General features: G+C 28.8%; 1 protein-coding gene across 2 annotated transcripts; it reads left to right on the forward strand.

Annotated features, from left to right (window-relative positions):
• Window positions 1-1,323: 1,323 nt before the first annotated feature.
• On the forward strand, window positions 1,324-16,924 carry LOC107441103 (uncharacterized). Of its 2 annotated transcripts, XM_016054255.4 has the most exons (6): window positions 1,324-1,450; window positions 5,802-6,154; window positions 8,825-8,981; window positions 13,341-13,530; window positions 14,540-14,637; window positions 16,330-16,924. In XM_016054255.4, exons 2-6 carry the CDS (start codon window positions 5,805-5,807, stop codon window positions 16,825-16,827), a joined length of 1,293 nt encoding a protein of 430 aa, XP_015909741.1. In that variant the 5' UTR covers window positions 1,324-1,450; window positions 5,802-5,804; the 3' UTR covers window positions 16,828-16,924. The 2 variants fall into 2 exon arrangements, with proteins under 2 accessions (XP_015909741.1, XP_042897388.1); XM_043041454.2 differs by lacking the exon at window positions 1,324-1,450 and having other exon boundaries at window positions 3,607-6,154.
• Window positions 16,925-20,898: the final 3,974 nt, after the last annotated feature.

A 20,898-nucleotide genomic window follows, 5' to 3' on the forward strand; every position in this document is an offset into this window, starting at 1 on the left:
TATTGTCTACAACAAGGGTGTTTCCAACTTACATGGGACCGGGGGCCGCTATTAAAAACACCAGTCAAATGGCGTGCCGCAACTTTATCAAAATTTTTTATAGGACTCTTTTACGTTAGAAGGAACATTAAATATTAATGTCAGATTTTTATCAAATTGTACAAAATAAAAATATTGAATTACAAATTAAAATTAGAAGTAGATTACTAAGCAACATACACGATTATTTTTGTATTTGAATAAATATTTTCTTGGATGCAAAACCTAAGAAATATTTCTTTTTTTTTTTTTTCTGCATCGTTTGGTATGTTAAATTTCACAGAAACGAAAAAATTAGTTTTNTTAACGAAAGAAAAGTATTTTAAACCCATATAGATTTTTTACGAAAATTGTCCGCAAAAAATGACAGTTAATATATTTTAGTTCGCGGACCATAAGAAACCGGATGCTGCCAGCGGGCCGGCAGTTGGTAACCACTGGTCCACAACATAGATTGTTGGTCCATCTACACATCCCAACTTGAACGGTCAAGTTCAAGTATCCAATTTGTTCTCTGCCATAATCATTCACCCATGCAAAGATCTAAATTGTCATCATAAATAAGCCATCAGTCCCAACTTCTAATAATTTTCATTATATTAGTGGGGGTTACGACTTTCCTATGAATTCATATTATAGAGGGTTGATGATCTTTTTTTATTTTTTTTTATTTCTGCTGCAGGGAGGGGGGGAGGGCAAAACTTAAAAAAAATGCCTTAGTAATATTTGAATGGTCTCCGTAGTTAGCAAAACATTTAATGAAGAATTAAATATAATTTCACAAGTTTAACAAAAATTTTAGGTTAACACAATATATTCTTTGCATTTCAGAAATAAAAAATAGTAAATAATAATTTTTCCAATTATTATAATTCCCCCGCATTAAAAATAATGTGGGGAATTCCCCGTAATAAAAATAATACGGGGAATACCCGTATTAAAATAAATAAATAAAAATAGGAATTTATGAGGTCTTTTTATAATAAAATTAAAGTGACTTCTTATCACATTTTTATTACAATCCACTTTATATGGGCTTTTAATCAAGGAGCATCAAAAAATATATAGCAACCATTTGAATCACACAATTTTATTATTTGCAGCATTCAAAAGGGTGAAACAAATGGCTTTCAATTATAAATTTAATGTTTCTTGCAACAACATTTCCCGGAACAGAATAATAAAATAAAAAAATATTATCAAATCGAGTGAAGGGCATTCATCCTACAGCGTGAGCTTCCTAATATTGGAAACTGAAACTTATGAATCTATTACGTCATTTTACTTCATTCAGAAACTTATATAGCCTATATAAATATGCCCGGAACAATGCGTGACTTATATATTTCCTCGACGAAATTATCTACGCTGGTGTTAAAGTACGTGATTTGCTTTTAAAACATATCTTTTCGTAAGTAAAATTTTTTTTCTTCTATTAAGTTAATCATTACGTTAGTGTGTAATAGATTGTGTTGGTTAACATAAAGACCTTAGATAATTATAATATTGGCCAAGGGTGCAGGCAGAATAATATAAAAGGGGGTGCAACCCTCTAACAAACTACCCCCCCCCTCAAAAAAAAATTTAAAATATTCTGTTATTACATTTTGTTTTGTTATTACATATTCTTCCATCTGTTAATATTTTTTAAGATACATTACTTCATTGTTAACATATTTTTAAAAAAAAAAGTACGAATTTCTAGTGCTTGCAAATTTTGCCACGATAAACCGTATTGTTGGCGCTGGCATTGAAACACTAATAACTACAAACAGTAGTTTCGTATACTAACGTGTTTGTGCACGCTTAAAATTGATATTTATTGTGTTGATGAAGTTTTACAGTTGTGAGAAGTCAGTTTGTGTTATACACCTTTGTTAAACTAAATAACTAATAGAAAATATAATATTATTTATATTTTATTAAATGAAATTTAAAAATATAGCTTAGATATCTGCCAAGTTTGTGCATGCTCGGTGTGCATAAAAAAGAATTAAAGATGATTCAGAATTCATTGAAAAAGTTATAAACAGATTTGGACAGCAAACAAGACGATTACAATTCTTGTTTGATTAAACAATTTTTTAACTGTTGTGAATCAATAATTACTTAATTATTTGTTTTTGAATAAAAATATTTTTAATAAAAAATTTTTTATAACAAAATTGTTTTTCTGTATTGTTTTTTTTTAAAAAAAAGCCAGGGGGGTGCAAGTGCACCCCGCTGCCGGCGCCCTTGATATTGGCTACCATTTTAGTTTCAAAATCTCATGTTTGACCAATGTCTGCTTATTTTTGTATCGATGCATCTTAACCTAGAATACAAAATATTTAGTTCTTCTTTTCCTTCCGCTTTGCTTTCTCGTTACCAAAAAGTACGACCTTGAAGTTAAAACTTCACAATGAATGAAAAATGGGCGTAAATATCCTAAGGCACCCAGATAAATTATGATAATAATAATAATAACATCGGGTTCACTTAATTTTGGATGAATATGTAGGTACTACTCATATTATGAGCCGCGGTGACTCAGGGGATGCCTCCTCATTTGCCTCCCAATGAGGTGACCCAATTTCGTAAAATATCCTGAGTGGTACATGGATCAATGTTCTACGTCGATTATAATATAAAATAGTTATATTACAAATATATAATAGAACGCGAATGTTTTGTTTATTTTTTTTTTTCCTTACCAAAATAAATTTCAAGATAATTGGGTCACCAGTTTTCATCTTTTTTGAAAAAGTTAAAGGAAACGTGGGCCCTTTATGGATTAAATTCTTAATTGTTTGACGAAATAACTTTATTACTTGATGTAAGCAGGACGCACACAACAAAAATAATAGGGAATTATTATAATACTAAGTGACTATTTTACGATTTGTAGACTATATTAACTTCATACCAAGTCGCAAATTTAACACCCTAAAGTAAATATTTTGGTTATTATTTTAATGCAAATGAAATAAAATTCAAAATAAAATAACTTATAACCAGCTGTTAGCTTTGAAAGTATGAAAATTGTACTTTTAAGTTTCTTTGATAAATAAAAAGTTAAGAGACCACTTTCATAGTCTTAAAATTGGAAAAGTGGTCAGAACATTATTTCCTTAATTACATTCTTCTAAGAGCAATACGATCTTCTTATCAACCTTATTAAAATAAAAAATTGATTACTTATATTTGGTTAGGAAATTTGTGATTTTTATAAAGGCGTTGCATAGCTGCTAACTTTTATTCTTTTTTTTTTTTTTTTTGATAGATTTTTTTTTAGAGGAAGCAAAATATATTTATTAATGCTTGTTTATGAGTTAAAAAAATTTTTCCTTCAAGAATTTAGCTAAATCAAGAATTTTGAATTATCTTTTAAGTATTTTGAATTAAGTTTTTTTTTTAAAGTGTTAGCAAAATCTACGCTTTTTACTTCAATTCTTTTTATTTTATTTTGACCAGCTCAACATTTATAATCTTTTTTAAAAAAATTATTTCTATTCGAAAATCGCTGTTAGGGATTTCTGTTCTTATAATACTAAACAGCAAGATTTATGACAATATTTAAATCTTGATTCAATAAAATTGATTTAAAATTATTTAATCAGTCACTTCATATACCATAATTTAAACAAATATTTAATCTCTAGTAATCTATCAGACACGGTATTAAGTTTTAGCTAAAAGTAATTTATAATTTCTGCTTACTGTTGTTAATTTTTACAAGTTTTTTCCCCTGTAAATATAATCAATTTCACTAGAAAGGATAAAAATTACTGACCATTCATTTACGCAGAAAAGACAGATTTTTTCCTGTTTTTCTAAACAAGACAAAAAATTTGCAGCATCTGTATTTTATTATTAGTGTTTATTTTGGATAAGCTAAAAATACCTAATTGCCATGATATATTAGTAATAAAAGGTTTCTAATACGGAATTGCAATCATAAATCATCTGATGAATCACAAAATAATCTGTAACTTTTAAACGTAAATGATTTTTTTAGAAAAATTTAATTAAGGTAGCTAATACAACAAAACACTTACTTAATTTAAACATCGTACAAAGATGCTAAATTGTTCCACTTTGTAAAAAAATATTAATGGTAACGAAATTTAAGTTATTTGTTAAGTTTAGTATTCTTCATTATTTAGGTAATTTTTCTATAATTACGTACACAGCTGCCAACTATTTTGGTTATTCCGAAAGAATTTATTTTTATATTCAAAGTGGTAGCGAAGCTCATGTTGTTCCATTAAACTTTTTGAATTACAATAATAATTATAAATGAGTTTGACCACTTCTACATAATAATAATTACAACAAATACATAAAAGCCTATATCTTAATAAATTCTCTTTTTGTACCCCTAGTTTTATACTTGACCTTAATTTTGTATTATATTCCTTGTATATATTCTGTAAATATTTTGTACATAGTTTAGCTTAACTTCTGCTCATGTATATGATTAAACTCGATGTATAAATTTACATTTTGTAAATAATTTACTCACTATTTTAACAACTCATTGTGATATCAATCTCATTACTTAACAATAGAGAAAATATATTTCGATGTTAAAACTGGTCTATTTAAGTGAAATTAAACTTTTTATAATTTCCAGCAACTTCAGAAAGCGTTTGTTATAACTTTTTTAATTTTTCCAAACAGTACTACTTTTCACATCATTCCATAATAATCGACTGTTGAGGGATTAAAAATACTTGGTTATTTCAACGAAACCAATTTATATACAATTTCAGCGTTCAATTGCTCCCAATTTCAGCATTCGAAATGATATTCAAAATAACAAAATTGATTCTTGGTTATAAAATAATAATAACATCGAGGAACTCTTTTTGTTTTCGATTTATGCTACAGGAGATATTTGAATGCATATCAAAAATTTTCGGAGGCTGATTTCAAATCAGCAAAGAGTTTCTCCCTACAAGCTACAGTATTTATACAATTTAATATCGTCCCGCAGTGGACTCTGATGGTTAAGACACGTTTCCCAGCAGATCACCGAAGTCAAGCATCACTGGCTGCGGTCAGTGTGCGGATGGGTGACCACTTGGATCAGTCTGCGTAGGAACCGAGGGTGTGCGGTATTGGTCCTCGTTAAACTGTGCTACCGTAAAGTGCTCGACTTCGCGTGCAGGTCGTTGAGCTACCGAAGCGGGGGTGCCATCCCCTCCGCAGAGGATCAAAATTGTGATGGCATATCTTCGGATCATCCTCCGGGATGTTTCCCAGACCGTCGCCAATAGCCCATTGTGCAGCTCTAGTGCGACGTAAATTAACTACAACTACAACAACAACTACAATTTAATATCATATTCCCCTCCAGGATTTTTTAAAAATTCCCTCCAGGGAATACTAAGTGTCCCACTTCTCTGCAACGTAGGGAGTGGGAGTAGTGGAAGTAAAACGACAATACATCAGTTTATAGTTATCAGTTATATATCAGTTATCAGACTTTTATTTTTCGTTACTTATAAAATAAATTTTGTAAATGCTACAAAATTATACTTTTATACGTTCTCTTAAACTACCAATTTTATTCAAACACACTTCAAGAAAGCTGAAGTTAGGAACAAATGGAAACCTAAATTAAAAGTGGTAAAAAAGTTCGCCATGAGTAACTTCATAAATTGGTGGTAAGTTTACTTACCTTTGAAAAGGTTAAAATCTGCCCGGTAATTATGAAGAAAATCGATACATTTGAAGGTCAGTGCATTTGTCAAATTAATTTTACTTTTATTTTATAGAATATGGTGATAAAAGATAAAAACACTAGAGAAGTAAGTAAGAACACAACCATTTTGCCTTTTAAGAGATTCTCTCTTGATACTACAGAAGATCCGAAAAAGATATTCAACTTTCCATTTTTGATCAATAGCGAGACAATTTCTGTCATTAAAAACGATGGACGTGTTATGTTCATCATACGAGGACCACCTTACACAAAGAAAACGAAGCTCAGCAATATGTTGCGGGAAACATATCCAGCATCTCCTTTCTGCTGTATGGTAAAATTAACAGAAAACTATGAAACTAAGGATGACTCTTCTAATCTCAAGCATGAAACCTTAGAGCAAACAAGACAAGATTGTACAAAAGCGTAAGTATCTCTCTTTTTTTGTACTGTTTATCCAACTTAAATATCAGCACAACAACGCCGAGTTACAAAATCCAAATATTCAGTCTCTTGCCATACTATTAGACGCACTCTATGTAAAATTATACAGTACAGAATTCGTTATCCGGATATCAGAAAACCGGAAAACCGGAACGAAATTCAATAAATTTTCCCGCCATTTAAAAAAAAAAAAAAAAATTTTTCCTCATAAGATTTTGGGATTTTTCTTTCTTTTTTGAAAGATGTTTACCTTACCATCATTTTGGAAATAATCATTAGTGCATCGTTTTTTCTTCTTTTTGAGATTATTTCCAAACATATATATTTTTTAGTTGGGTTTAACAATAAAAAAACGGCTTTTTGTAGCGATTCACGGAAAAATCAGTTATCCGGAATAGCGATGGTCCGGATAATCGGTTCCCTACTGTAATTATCAGGTGATTCTATACAGCTGTATTGTTTTTACTCGGATGAAACCTATTTGCGTTTGTTTGCGCTCCTGTATCAATTGGTTAATAATGTAATAATTTAAAAATAAATACAAATAGGAAGTACAGGGTGTTTATAAAGTCCCGGACCCATTTTCATGTTTAATAACTCATAAAATAATAAAGATAGATTAAAACTAATAACATAAGTGGTTAGATAGACTCAAAAAGTTTCATGACCCTTGTCAATGAACTTCCACGTGTGCCCCCTTCGTGAGGATTGATCTTTTCGGTAAATTCTTCTGTAATTTCTCTGTGCTTGCACTATCGATTTCGTTTCTATGAACCACCCTAAAATCTCTGCTTTCTCTTGTGGTGTATGCATTCTCCTTAATATCCGCTCGAATAAAACATCACATAGAAAAGTATACATCGAACAAACACATCAAAAGTAAACATAACATTGCAATAGTTGCCAAAAACAAAAGAGAGAAAAATGCAATTAATAAGCAAAAGTACAGATATTTAGACTGGAAAATGAAATTATCTGAAATTAACCACACACGCTGACGATATTTACAAAAGTAAAGATATTCAAACCTGAAAAGGAAAATATATGAGTTATTCCATCAATAAATGCCATAAGTTTGCTTATATCTTCATTATTTTATGAGTTATTAAACATCAAAATGGGTCCAGGAATTTATAAGTATATAAAAAATCTCCTGAATAAAAACCCATTACATATTTGTTTAATTATAAAAGTATTGCATATAAACTTGTGCAAATCATATCATTATTAAAAAACAACAGTGCTTCTAATAATTTGATCTAATTATTATAATGCACTCATATAATGCTTGATGTAATAAATATTCTATATTTATATAATATATCGTCTAATTTAACCAATTAATACGCTAGCGTAAACAAGTGCAAACCGGTTTCAGTCACATAACAACAATAAAGCTGTATAGTATCACTTGATAATTAAGATTTTACCTAGAATCTTATAGTGCGCCGAATAAATTGGCCAGGGACTGTACTTTTGAAACTACCTTTTAGATATATACACTTTCCACCAAAGGTTTACATAAAGCGATCATCTTTTATGTTATGATCACTAAATAGTCTTCATGAATAAACATAGTTCCCATCGATTCTTTTTCTGTGCTATAAGCAAAAATAACCTTAATGCATAAAAATATATATACAAAATTAACTTAAACCCGGAAAAGAAACATTTTCGATGCTCCACTCCAGATAATAATCTAACACTCCGGCAATTTTACTATTACAATGTATATAAAATATGCACACCTTTGAGTTTCAGATTTTAATTAAAAAAATTTTTATAAATAAGAGCTTAATTGCTCAAAAAATACAAATTTAATTCGCAGTTCAGTTATTTGTTCAATCATAAATTCTCTTAAATTTAAATTATTATAAATGTTATATTTAATTCGAGGAATAGTTGGCTAATATGCAGTTACAATGCGGAAGACCCCTAGAATGTTTGAAGGATAAAATGAACTAGCTTCAGCTCTGGGTCTCTGATTTATTTATTCAGTTTTATAATTTTACATTCCAATGCCTCGTGAATTATCGAACCTATTTCAAGAAGGTTTTGAATTTTGTCTTAAAAAAAAAAAAAAAAAAAAAAAACACAGTCTTTTTTAAAAAATAAAAACTAGATTTTGAATTAGTGATATGATTATTTCGCACAAATGGTTCAAAGGGTAGGCCAAATTACTAAGTAAAGAGAATTGTTTTTTAAGTTTCGAAATCAGACACAAAAATGAACTTTCTCTCTTTCAACGGAATTTTTTACTCTTAAAATACGGGTGAGAGAGGAGTAGCCTCAGTTTGAAAAATATTGCCCCTCAAATCCCAATAGTTTAGTCAGGGGGGAAGCCGTAAGCTTTAATATTAATTATTAAACCTTTTCGCATATTTTACTATTTCTTTTTAACTATTTGAATGAAACAAAAACACTAATTTAGAACGATAATTTTTCCAAAATAATACCATGTAAAAAAATATTTTTCTTATAATTATTCATTGCGTTTCATTCTTTAGTTTAATAATGATGAAAATATGTTTGAACTTAAAGATGTTATTGTTTCATACCGCTATTCTTCAGTTTTCAGCTGGCATTCAGAACAGATATACTTTGAAAAGTAAAATCTATCTATTAATAATACTTTTTTTAAACATTTTTCAGGGTCTTAGAAGCATGTCGCTCAAAAAAGTCGACTATTATCATTCAAAACTCTCATATGCGTAAAAAGGAAATTCAACCATGGCTTGACTTGGCAGCCGAGTTTGACTACATTGTTATTATGGCAGCTACCATGTACAAATTTGATATCACACCAGAGGTATGATGCTTTGTTTATGTTTTTCATGGAAATTACTAAAATTGCATTATATTAAGGATAATCATACTTATTAATACCTGCAGAATGTCTAGCAAATTAGTTTTACTCCTTATTCTTTCTTAAGAATGTGTATAGCGCTAAAATAAAGAATGCATTTTTGATATTACAACTTAAATAACTCCTAGAAAGTGGAATTAGAAGGTTCTAGCATCAATTTTAACACATTTGAGCCAATATATATAAATATATATATTACTGTTTTGGCTGTCTATTGCTTACTGAATTTAATAATTAATATCGTTTTTCACAAAATTTGCCAATATATTCATATTTCACCGTGAAATACGTAAAATACATTTTATAAATTAATTATGGTGTTAGGAACTCTTTTAGGTTCTATTTTGTCTTTTTTGGCCTGCTGGTTCAACTTTCAAATTTTAGGGCTCAACCTGCCGGTAGGGTCCCATCTCTTCCTCTTTCCCCACCTCTTCTCGGAGATTTTCATATTTATTCTGAGCATCAACTTTCAAGTGTATAAAATAACGTATTAAAATTTCTGGCGTATTAAGTAAATGTATTCATTATGATAAGATGAAAACTCCCTCTCGTAGCAAGATAAATTACTGAAGTTAAGCAACATAATCTCACTAAAACGTTATCAAAAAGATTTGATTTTTTAACAATTAAAAAAAAAACTAAATTTTACCTCTAACAATGGTTTTAGAGTTCTCTCATTTTTAGCAATTGAAAATAAAAAATCTAAATTTAAACTCCAACAATGGCCGATGTTCACTCATTTTTCTACAAAAACGAATCTACATTTAAACTGTAGCAATATAAATATCCGTTGCCAACTATGTGTTGTTCTTTTACAACCGTCGTTGAACAGCCGACCCAATTTTTGAGTTTACGACTACTAATGTTCAACTCCCTAGCCTTATAATTTTAAACCCAATCCAGAAGACAAGGGAACTTCTGGATCTAGTATATTGAGAAATTTGCCTTCGTGGAGGACTTTTTGATGGAACTAACCCGCATTTGCGTTACATGGAATGGGAGACCTCGAGAATCTCTCATGGTTAGCCTGACGGCAAGGGCACTCTAACCCATGATCCGTCTACCACTGAGGATATTTGAAGTCAGCACTGAAGTCGGTGCAAGTCGGATGCGGATTCGTATCGACCAGCCATCGCCGGGATTTGAACCCGGTTCACCTCATTGGAGGGCGTACGCTCTATCCCCTGAGCCATTACGGCTCACTATGTATAGCTTGAAAGAAATTAGGACACTGATCTTAGTGTTAACTATCCTGTTATAACTTTTTTTAACCACTGAAATATAGTATCTATATTAGGGGTGCACAACCTGCGGCCTCCGGGCCAAATACGGCCCTTCGACTACTGAAGTGCGGCCCGCGAGAGCTTCTAAACACAATAAAAAAATTTTAAAAATGGCAATTTTTAATCGCACTTTTAAGTCATCACGTTTTGACACAATCAATTTTAACATATTCTTTAGTAAATGTACGGTTAACGCGCTTTCTTTAAGCCGATTTTATCGTAAATATAAATGATTTTTTTTAAACAGTTATTTCCGCTTTTCTACGTGTTTTCGAAAATGCTGAATTTTTATTACGACGCGAATTTCAGATCGCAAATTTAATCACTTTTTGTGCACTTTATTTGTGACGATTTCATCTTAAATCTAAGTGACTTTTTATCCTGCAATTTTTTCTTTTTTTTTCAAAATTTTTTTCCGTCAGTTATTGCTATGCGTTCTCTCGTATTATAAAAAATTTCAATTGTTCTATTACGACATACAAATTTTAAATCATGAATTTGGCACGCTTTATTCGTGCTGAGTTCAGCATAAATATATTTTCCCCAATTATTTCTATACTTTTCCAAATGATTTTGACGATCCCGTTATTTGACTATGATGTTATTACGACACGTGATTATTAATCGCGCAATTAAATAATCCCTTTTTGATACGGTATTTCGGTACAGTTTTATCTTAAATCCTAGTTATTTTTCCTTCGTTTTTATTTCCGCAACGAATATGATTTGGTCGAATGTGGTAATGAATTGTGATTTGATCAAAAATCAAATATTCGGCAAAAAAAGAAGAAAAAGTCGACTGAACGCCGTACACTTGGGGCCAAATAGCAAAATCTTTTAGCAGCATAGCAACACTGAAACTAAAATTTCAATGCTCAGAATAATATTTCCTGGAAAAACGTTTTCATAAATTAACTCTAAAAAATAAGGCCAATCAAGAACGTTTTTGAAAATATCGAAAAGCGAAACAGAGAACATAAAAATCAATCTTAATTTTTGAAAAAATTTTTTAAAGCTGAGCATCTCAGTTTTTCAATTACCAGAAAAAGCCAAGAAAAAGGAATTAAGTCAACAGAAATGCTATTAAAAATTACTACGTTATAATGAAAACGTCTAAAATGGTTTTTTTTTTTATTTGAAGAAAATAAAAAGATAGAAAAAAAGCGTTCTTAATTTTTTAAATGAAGATCTTATGCCAAAAATCTCAATTTAAATTTTTCTCATTGCCATAATTTTAGAAGAAAAAAAATTGCTATAAAATAAATTTTATTAGTAACTTTATTTATAAAAAAAATGCTGAGCCATAATAAAAATGCCTAAAAAAAGAAAAACAGAAAAAACAAATTTTCCTTAGTTCCTGAAACAAAACTTTAATACTGAATATCACACTTTTCTATGTTACTGGTTATTTATATTACAGTACAGGGAAAGAGCGGTAATAAACTCAATTCTCAAAGTATCGAAAAAATGACAAAATAGACTTGTCTGATTATAATTTTTTTTTTAAAAAAAAGTAATATCCATAAAAATTCAAAAATAAAATAAACTTGGAAAAATACATTTCTAAAAAATATTCTGCCGAATATTTGACTGATCATTCAACCAACTGGATTTTTCACAGAAGGGCCAAATACTTGTTACATCCCTCCCTAATTTAAATGCAATGTTATTGCAACTTAAGAAATTCATAAAATGACGGAAAACGTGAATTTTTAAACTGCTCACTGTTTGTAGTTTAGATTTCAATTTTTTGTTGCTTAAGTGATCTTTTTCGATAAAAAAAAGGGAAACTGTTTACGATATTAAAAAATCAAATAATTAATAAAATAAAATAATAAAGTACATTACAAAATAAGCATTGAATTTTATTTTGATCTATCACAGTTTTGTTTTTATTTTAGGCTTTTGTTTAAAACCTATAAATTTTCTTCAATTACAATATTTAATTTGAATTTATATTCCTTAATTATGACTAAACTTTTTCCTACTTTCATTCTGAGGGCATTGCAGTTTTTATTTTATTTATTAAAATTTAATTCTAAAATGAATTTTCGTATTGCATGATATGATAAAAAAAAACATTTCTTTTCTTCAATGTTTATTTATTTTGATAAATCTATTGTTCATATGATAAAAGTAGCAAGTTTTTTTTTTTGTAGAAAAAAAAGTATAAGTTTTTTTATTTTTGAATGAAATCTAATAATGGAACACTACTAAGTTATTGATATTACTAAGTTTATTGATAAAAAAAATGGAACGCTAATGTTTAAATAAATATTACTATATTTGTCATTAACATGTCTAAAGACATCTGCGGCCCTTCGTTAGCCAACCTGCTGTGCAAGTGGCCCTTCACTCAAAAAGGTTGTGCACCCCTAATCTATATTTAAACTTCAATAATCACCTTAATTATCACTATAGTGTTATTTTCCTTTTTAAACGTATTGGAAGCAGAAATATCTGAATTTAAATACCAACTTAGTGTTTGTTAATCTTATATTCAAAAAGCAAGAAATCACTATAAAAAATTATGGCAATAATTTGAAAAGTAAAGCTTTATAGTAAATTACTCACAACCCATTGATAGCCTTTTTCTTATCTGATGGTATACTATTCAAGAAGTATTGTAATTATTGTACGTAGTCTTTTTTTCCATTTATTACCATTCATATATATCAAACTGGTGTGACCGGGGAGCAACCTTTATTGTCGTTTTTCTTCCTCTTATAGTCCTTTGTTTGTCCGTTCATGAACTGAACTATATGCCTAGCTATGTCATTATCTTATTTCTTTGAGTCGTGCCAGATCCGATGAATCAGTGAGAGCCCTCTAGAGCTGGTACTAAGTAACCAAAACAATTCCAAATAAATCCGAATCGATACCGATCTTCATTTCCATTTTAATTGCTCTCATTTAACAGTCATTTGCCTACAAATCGAATGTTTCATACTTCCAGATTCATTTACTGAATATAAACAACTGTTTGCTAACTATTTGATATTTTTTTTATTTGTTTCAGGCTCTTATCAGAGAAGATGGTCTGCATGTCAGTTACTTACAAAAGAGATTTAATGAATGGGAAGATGTCCCACCCTTATTCACAGCATGGTTTATATCACCAAATGATTCAGAAAAACTGAGGAGCATTACGTTTGAAAAACTAAGGGTTCTAAATAAAATAAAGCTTATTCGATCATGGTTTGAAACTGGTAAGCTTACTATATCGATATCTAACTTAAAATTTATATATTTTATAACGCTGAGTGAATTGTTGGGTTAATAGGATTGCATTGTTTTTTGAAAATATGAATTCCCTAAATAAAAATCATTGAACGATGAACAGTTCGCATCAGCTTTACTTTAAAGTTTCTATTTAAGCTATGCAAAGGGAACTCTGGCTGAGTTTACAGGAATAGCCTGCGTTTCCCATTCGCTTGACGGTGGATTAAAATTAGAAATTAATTTCTAGCTATTGATAAAGAAATATATGCAGACAGATATTGCAATCAAATCTATATAATTATTTCTAAAACTAATCGGTTTTGTGAAGCGTTCATCCTAAGGTCAAGTTTGTACAGTTGCGTGGCAGAATTATCCAATATCATTCTAATGTTAACTAAATTATATGCATACAAATAACAAAAATTTATGAGATTTAAAAAGAAAAAAGCAATAGTCAGTTCTTTTTAAGGCCAAATGATGTTATGTGGACTAAGTAATATGATTTTTTACTAGTAGTTATATTTGTTCATCTAGCTTTAAAATATGATACTGTGTATGGTTCCCTTTATTTTGATGAGTTCTAAAAACGCAAGTTCTCAACTTTAAAAACGCAATCTAAGAACGTATAGTAAATCACCAAAAAGGGGAAAAAGAGAATTATTTAAGCTTTATTAACTATGTTGGTTTATACTTCTGAATTTTGTGCATGTTAATTAATATCGATTTATTGATTACTTGCTCTTTTTTTTTTTACTTCGTTCGAAGAATGGTTATTCAGTAAGTTTATAATAATTTAATTAAACACGTGATTAAAATCTTGTTCTCAAAGTTGGTTAATTGATGCCTGATTCATTTTTGATGAAAAGCAAAATATGAATGCTATGAGTTTAAAAAATTCAATTTTTTTCAACGTTAAAATGCTATTGATGATGTTAATTCTTTAAGCATCGTGCTATATCTCCAAATAATTTATTAAACTATTATCTATTTTTGCAGATGTTGCGAATTATTTTCAGCCTCGTGAAAATATGTGTAGTTTAGCTGGCTATTCTGCAAATGCTGATGCAATGAAAAAATATTATTTTTCAAACGACGTAAGTAATATCTGCAATTTTATCTATATGTATTCATTAATGTATTGAAAATAATCTATGCTAAGTAACTGAAACTGTAATATTAAGTTATTTACATAATTTTGTGATCCAAAACTAGGAAAATAGTTATACTGCGTTTCCCCCCCCCCCCCCCCNCCCCCCCCCCCCCCCATCAAGATGGAAAAAAAATGTGAAGTAGAACGGTTCAATAGTATACCTGAAAACATACTGTTCAAAAAATGCATTATTTAAAAAAAACAACATATTTTTCATTGTTGTCTCTTTAATAGTGTGCGCTGTTTTTTAAATGTGCATAAACTGTTATGTATAGATCAAAATAACGCAAATACTTTTATTTGAAATTTTTGCTTCAATGTTACTATTTTTTTATTAGTATTCAATTCAATGTGGAAAAAGAAATAAATAATTTTTGAAAGTTATTTTTTGTGCCATAATATTTTTATAAATTAGTTTTAAATTTGTGAAATAATTCAACTAGTTTAAAAATAATTCAACTATTTGTGAAATAATTCAACTGATTTAGTTTCAGAACCGCCTTAAAAAATAAATAGTGTTTGACACAAAATTTATGGATCATTAAAACAACGGTAAAGCATAAACATGTAAAGTATTGACTTTACATGTTTATTTGAATATCAAATTTGAAGAGAATTTATAAAACTAAACTGTCCAAACTCTACAGAGTAAAGTAAGCTAAAAAAAAAAAAAAAAAAAAAAAAAAAAAAAAAAAAACATACAATATGTTTATGATGGAAATTTTTTCAAAAGAGCTAAAAACAAAGTTATATACTATTTATATTAAAGGAGTTGAATCAGTTAATCATTAAAGTACCCAACTTTCATGAGTAAAAAGAAAGAAAGAAATATAACATAGTTTGATACAGTTAAGGCTGTTTTTCGAAGGATGTGTAGTCGCATTAAATGATGCTTTTTTGTGAATAATATGCTATTTTCATAATTGATCTGAGTTTGCAACTGTTACTCATAACCGTTAGGAAAAGTTTTGCCCATTTAAGTTATTCTCAAATTAGCGCAAAACGTTAATATGGAGAAAAGCCCCAGTTTTGAAAAGCATTTATAGTCTATTTTTTTAATATTTAGAAACTTAGTTCGATGCTGCATTATCTGGGCTCATAAAAATTTGTAGAAATGGGGGAATAAGGCATTGATTTTTATAATTTTCAACTAGATGAAAGAAATATGACAAGATTGGCGATTAAAAAAAAGTTCAGTAACTTTTAAAATATTTTAGTTATTTGTCTTTTCTAAAGCCCTGATAATTCTTTATAGCAAGACGGCATAAGCAGTTTAAAATTATAGCTTTGCTTCAAGTGTAAGGCACTAAAACTGCGGCTTTTTCATTTTCCTTGGCGAAAGAGCTACGAAAAGTTAACATGCAGAGGAAAAATCGAAATTCAAAAGTGAAACTTCGCCAAGTGTGGTAACCAATTTTGTTATCTTCTTCTTCCACTACCCTAGTATGGATGATCTTGAAACTGCTTGTCGAACTATATTAGAACAGGAACTCTATAAATATCTAACACACTAATAAATGATTCACACAGTAAAAATAATTAGTTTAATTTATTTAGTTTTTTTTTCTTCATAGAAGTGTACCTTTTAGTTTCCTATATTTTACATGCTAATATGAAGTACACCTTTTTGTTTTAGGTTCAACAGAGATATGGCAAGTGTTATCCAATATTTATCTTGGGATTTCTAATAACCAAAACAGATGTCATAGGCGTGGCTAAATTAAATGAAAATGGAATATCCCTAGTGATGGATGACTTGATTAAAAGGAATGGAAATAAAGCGATGAGGGAAATACCTAAAAGTATTTTACAATATGGAAAAACAACAAAGTTTCCTTTCGGAGCAGATTTACCACCGAAATCATCAGGATTCTTGTACAGGAAGGGAGAAAAAGTTTCAGCTAAATTGTGTCGCCCCATCCACGTTGCTCAGAAAGGTTTTGATGTCTTTAACTTGGAAAAAGTGAGCGAGCAATTCCAAGAAGGTCTACAACTGATGTCTGACAAAGACGGCAATTTGAATGAAAAATATTTCTTCAAGTCAAGAATTTATAAACTAAGTGATGATTTGTGGTTTACCAATGTTATGGAGAAGTTTCGTTTTTCAACTATTTTTACTGGATTTTATGTTTAATGTGAGGAGGAATTATTTATGATTTCGTTGACAAATGTAAATATTTTAGAAAATTAAATCTTCTTTTTAAAAGGACACAACTGATATACCTGAAAAATGTGTTTTATTATCTTCACAAACATACTGAAAACGCATAAATCATAGAAATAAAAAGAGAGAGACAAAAGAAAAGAAAGAAGCGTCACTTACCTACATTTATTAAAATATCTCTTAGATCTTTCGTACACTTAAGCTCTTTTAATTCACAGTGAATTACTAATGTATATCACACTTCCGACCACTTTATTTAATTATTAAAAATGATAATTGTCTTTTTGCAATTTCACAAAAGCAAAAAGATGTTGCACGATTTTCATTTCCATAACAAGCTGGCCAATGGCAGGCATAAACTTAGGTGTGCCCTTCTTCAAGATTTATAAATGCGCCCTATCTTAGACTTAGCACAAATATTTTAAAATTATAATAGAAGACAAGAACACTATGAAGAGACATTGGGACATTTATAATCAGTCATTTTATTTTAATTTATATAATTAAAATTTAAATTATTTTAATATAAATTAATAAAAAACTGATAATTGCGATGGTCAAGAGGAATTTCGAAAAAGTTACTAAATTGGTATATTGTATTGGTATTACCTCATTGGAATGAAATTTGTCTTAATAATACGACGAAATTTCTAGCTATCTTACAATAACTATATTCAAAGTTTAGTTAAGGGTTATTTTTATTTTTAAAGAAATATAAAAAAAATCTTATGATAAAAACAAATATTTTTATTGTAATTCATATAGCAGAGGTGCGTTCCCAAGAGTTTTAATATGTTGACGACAATAATAATAATTTTAAAGTAAATATGAGTGTTTCGGACTGTGTGTTTTCTTTAAAATTATTATCATCAAAAATTGATCAGTTTTTTTATCTGTTAACTTAGTAATATATTTGCATGAAATTAAATTCTTTTAAATAATTATAATTATGTTTTATTATCTTAATTTATTTCTCAATAAACTTAGTAATACATTTTCATAAAGTTAAATTCTTTTAAATATAAAAATTCAATAAAAACTGGAGAAAACCAAACTGACACTTTTAAAATCTAAAATATTTTCCTTTGTTCAAAAAAAAAAAAAAAACAAATAAATAATTTAGATTTATCGAAAAAAATATAAAAATTAGGGGAAAGGTAATGATTTTTTTATCACATCATGTAACAAGAAAGTGCACTTTAAAATAAATTATCTGTAATGTTCTAGAATAAAATAAGAAAAATAGATAATTACTTTATTGAGCTACATAAATGTGAAATGAATATTTTAATTAAAGAAATTGTATGGGGTGAAAAGTGATTTGAAATAAAACAAGACGCACTATAGCATAGTATTTCTGGAAAAAAATGCACAAACTTTTTTATTTGCGTAACACTTTTTTAATGGAAAAAAAGTAGAAGATGAATAAGGCATATAAAAAAACGAAAGAAATTTCCACCTAAAATCTGAAACTACGATCTGATCGGTAGACGACAAATCAAAGAATTAAGAGTATGTATAAGAAAAATTACTATAGTACTAGAATGATGTCTGTCTCAATACTCGTACGGGAAAAAATAAAAATTAATAGATGCTTACCATTCAAAGTTTGGACCTCTTAGTCTTATTTTTACTTTTTTACGTATTTCCCGAAAACTTATTAAGCGAAATGAACAACTTTTGCCTACAATTATATAATTCGTTTGTCTAAAGATAACTCCATGCAAATTATAATTTTTAGTAAATATTTATTATTTTATTTAATAATAGTTAAAAAAAATTGGAATTGTAAGATTATACAAATTTTTACATCATCTTAAAGAATTTAGTTTTAAATGGTAAAATTTGAGCTAAATTAGTCGCATAGTTCCGGAGAAATCTAATTTTGAAAAAGTCGTATTTTAGAAAAATATGGTATGTTTTTTCAAAGAAAGTATATTTTCGTGTCTGATCTTTCGTGTTAACTTAAAATACCGTCTGCACTTATTAATTAATATTTGAGGTCACACCCTCGAACTATTAAGATTGAGTCCTAGAATGTGAACATTCGATCAAAAGTTATTCATGGGGGTCTGTTTTTTATTTTGCGCACTGTATAACCCTTATCCCCCCAAAACCTTATTTTCTCAAAACCCTACGTAAAACCACAATTATTTACCTCTCTTTTTCAACTTCAATGCATTCAAAATGTCGATATACGGACAGATTTATTAAGTGCTGATCATGAATACAGGTAATGCAACAGAATTGTCTGTGGGGAAATATATTTTTTCCCAGGAAAAAAGTTTATGCAAAACTGAAGAAATTTCTGATTGAAAAAGTAAACGCATAACTTTTTGCACTACTTTTTTTTTAATTTAAAAAATAAAAAAAGAAAATATCCGATAGTATATCTGAAAACTAGAAAAACATTTTTTACAAAATGTGTTCCTATATTTTAGAGTATAAGATTAAAAAAAAGAAAATAAATAAAGAATGCGAGAATTACGAGTGTTAAAAGAAATATAGTTGCTCTGATGAATAACCCAATGACCAAAACGATTCAAAACAATTAATCGATTGCATGGTTACTGGAGATGTGCTCAGACTTATTTTTAGTATTCAGTGCCTGAGTCCGAAGACTTTAAATACGAGCCCACTCAAATTCAAGATTCAATATGTCAGATAAAGGCCTAATTTCTTAAAATGTGAAAGGCAAAGAGTATATTAGGACATAGGATACGCTATTTCACATTACTTATTTTTAGATTATTTAAAGCTAATAAATTTTCAAAACTAATGCTAATTATCATAAATAACTGTATCGTATAATTTTGAAACATACGTTTCGTTGAAGAGTAATAAATAAGAAAGTTTACGAAAATTTCAACTTGAACACGAGCTGGTAAACTGAAAGAATGACAGCCTGGTCTAGGGTTCTCGGGCTGAGCTCAACTCATGTCTATTAGCAACCATAAGTTGTGAAAGGGGCTGAAATTTAAAACTCTGCTTATTTTATGCAGAATAGCAGATGTCTCATCGCTCTTTACTATGTAAATAACATTAAAAAACAACAACAGAAATAACACTTAAAGAAGTTCTTTTATTTAAGAATAATCAATGCCTTTTTGCCCTTGGTTACGGTTAGGCGAGGGCGCGTGGGGAATAAGGGAAAAAACCCGAAACTTATATGCTTTGAATTTGTGGTTCGCTAGCCAATTAAAGAATTGGTATCATGTTAAACAGAAATTTTTAAGAATAGAATTTATTTTTTAAAATAATACCATTGCATTTGAACGTATTATTTTCTGTACAGCCCGTGCTAATACCGTTAGTTATCTGTTAGTAACGAGAAACTTTGCTTTATCCTGAGTAATAGTAAGTAAATTTTAGATTTGTTTTTGAAATCAATTGATATAAATATTTAAAACTATAAGTAGTATGTTTTAAATTTCATTCCATTAATTAAGTTTTGATCAAAAAGAAATCTGAGACTGATATTATTTTTTTATGGAAATTTTTTTTTCTCTAAAAAATATATAACGATTTAAACTTTTATATACTTTTTAAAAAGTATTTTAAATAATAAAATCTTGAGTTTTTTTTGTTCAACTGAAGTAGTGTTGTCGGATCCAAAAAGTGTGTTATGTTTGTCACAACTGTGCTTTCTTTTAATTATTGATTTATTTTCATATTCATTATATTATTAAAAATAAGTAAATAGTGTTTTAAAGAGCGATAATAAGGGTTTTGTCGATTTCATAATTGAAAACAGTCATATCCTTAAATTGAAAAAATTAAAATTCTTTGTAGTTTAAATATTGATTTGTGATCTCATGATAGGTCAAGTAATTAAATAATGTGTTTTTAATTACGATTTTTTTTTCATTTGGTTCATACTTAGTCTTTTTAGAGCGACTATAATGTTTTTATTATTATTTTTATTTATGTTGTTTTCAAACAATTGATAAAAATACTTAATTATTTTCTGAAATGTTGAAAAATTTTGATTAGTGATCATAATTACGTAATTAAAATAATTTTATGCTGTGATCTAAAATG

This window comes from Parasteatoda tepidariorum, chromosome 6 (genome assembly GCF_043381705.1).
Source record: "Parasteatoda tepidariorum isolate YZ-2023 chromosome 6, CAS_Ptep_4.0, whole genome shotgun sequence".
Taxonomy (NCBI): Eukaryota; Metazoa; Arthropoda; class Arachnida; order Araneae; family Theridiidae; genus Parasteatoda; species Parasteatoda tepidariorum.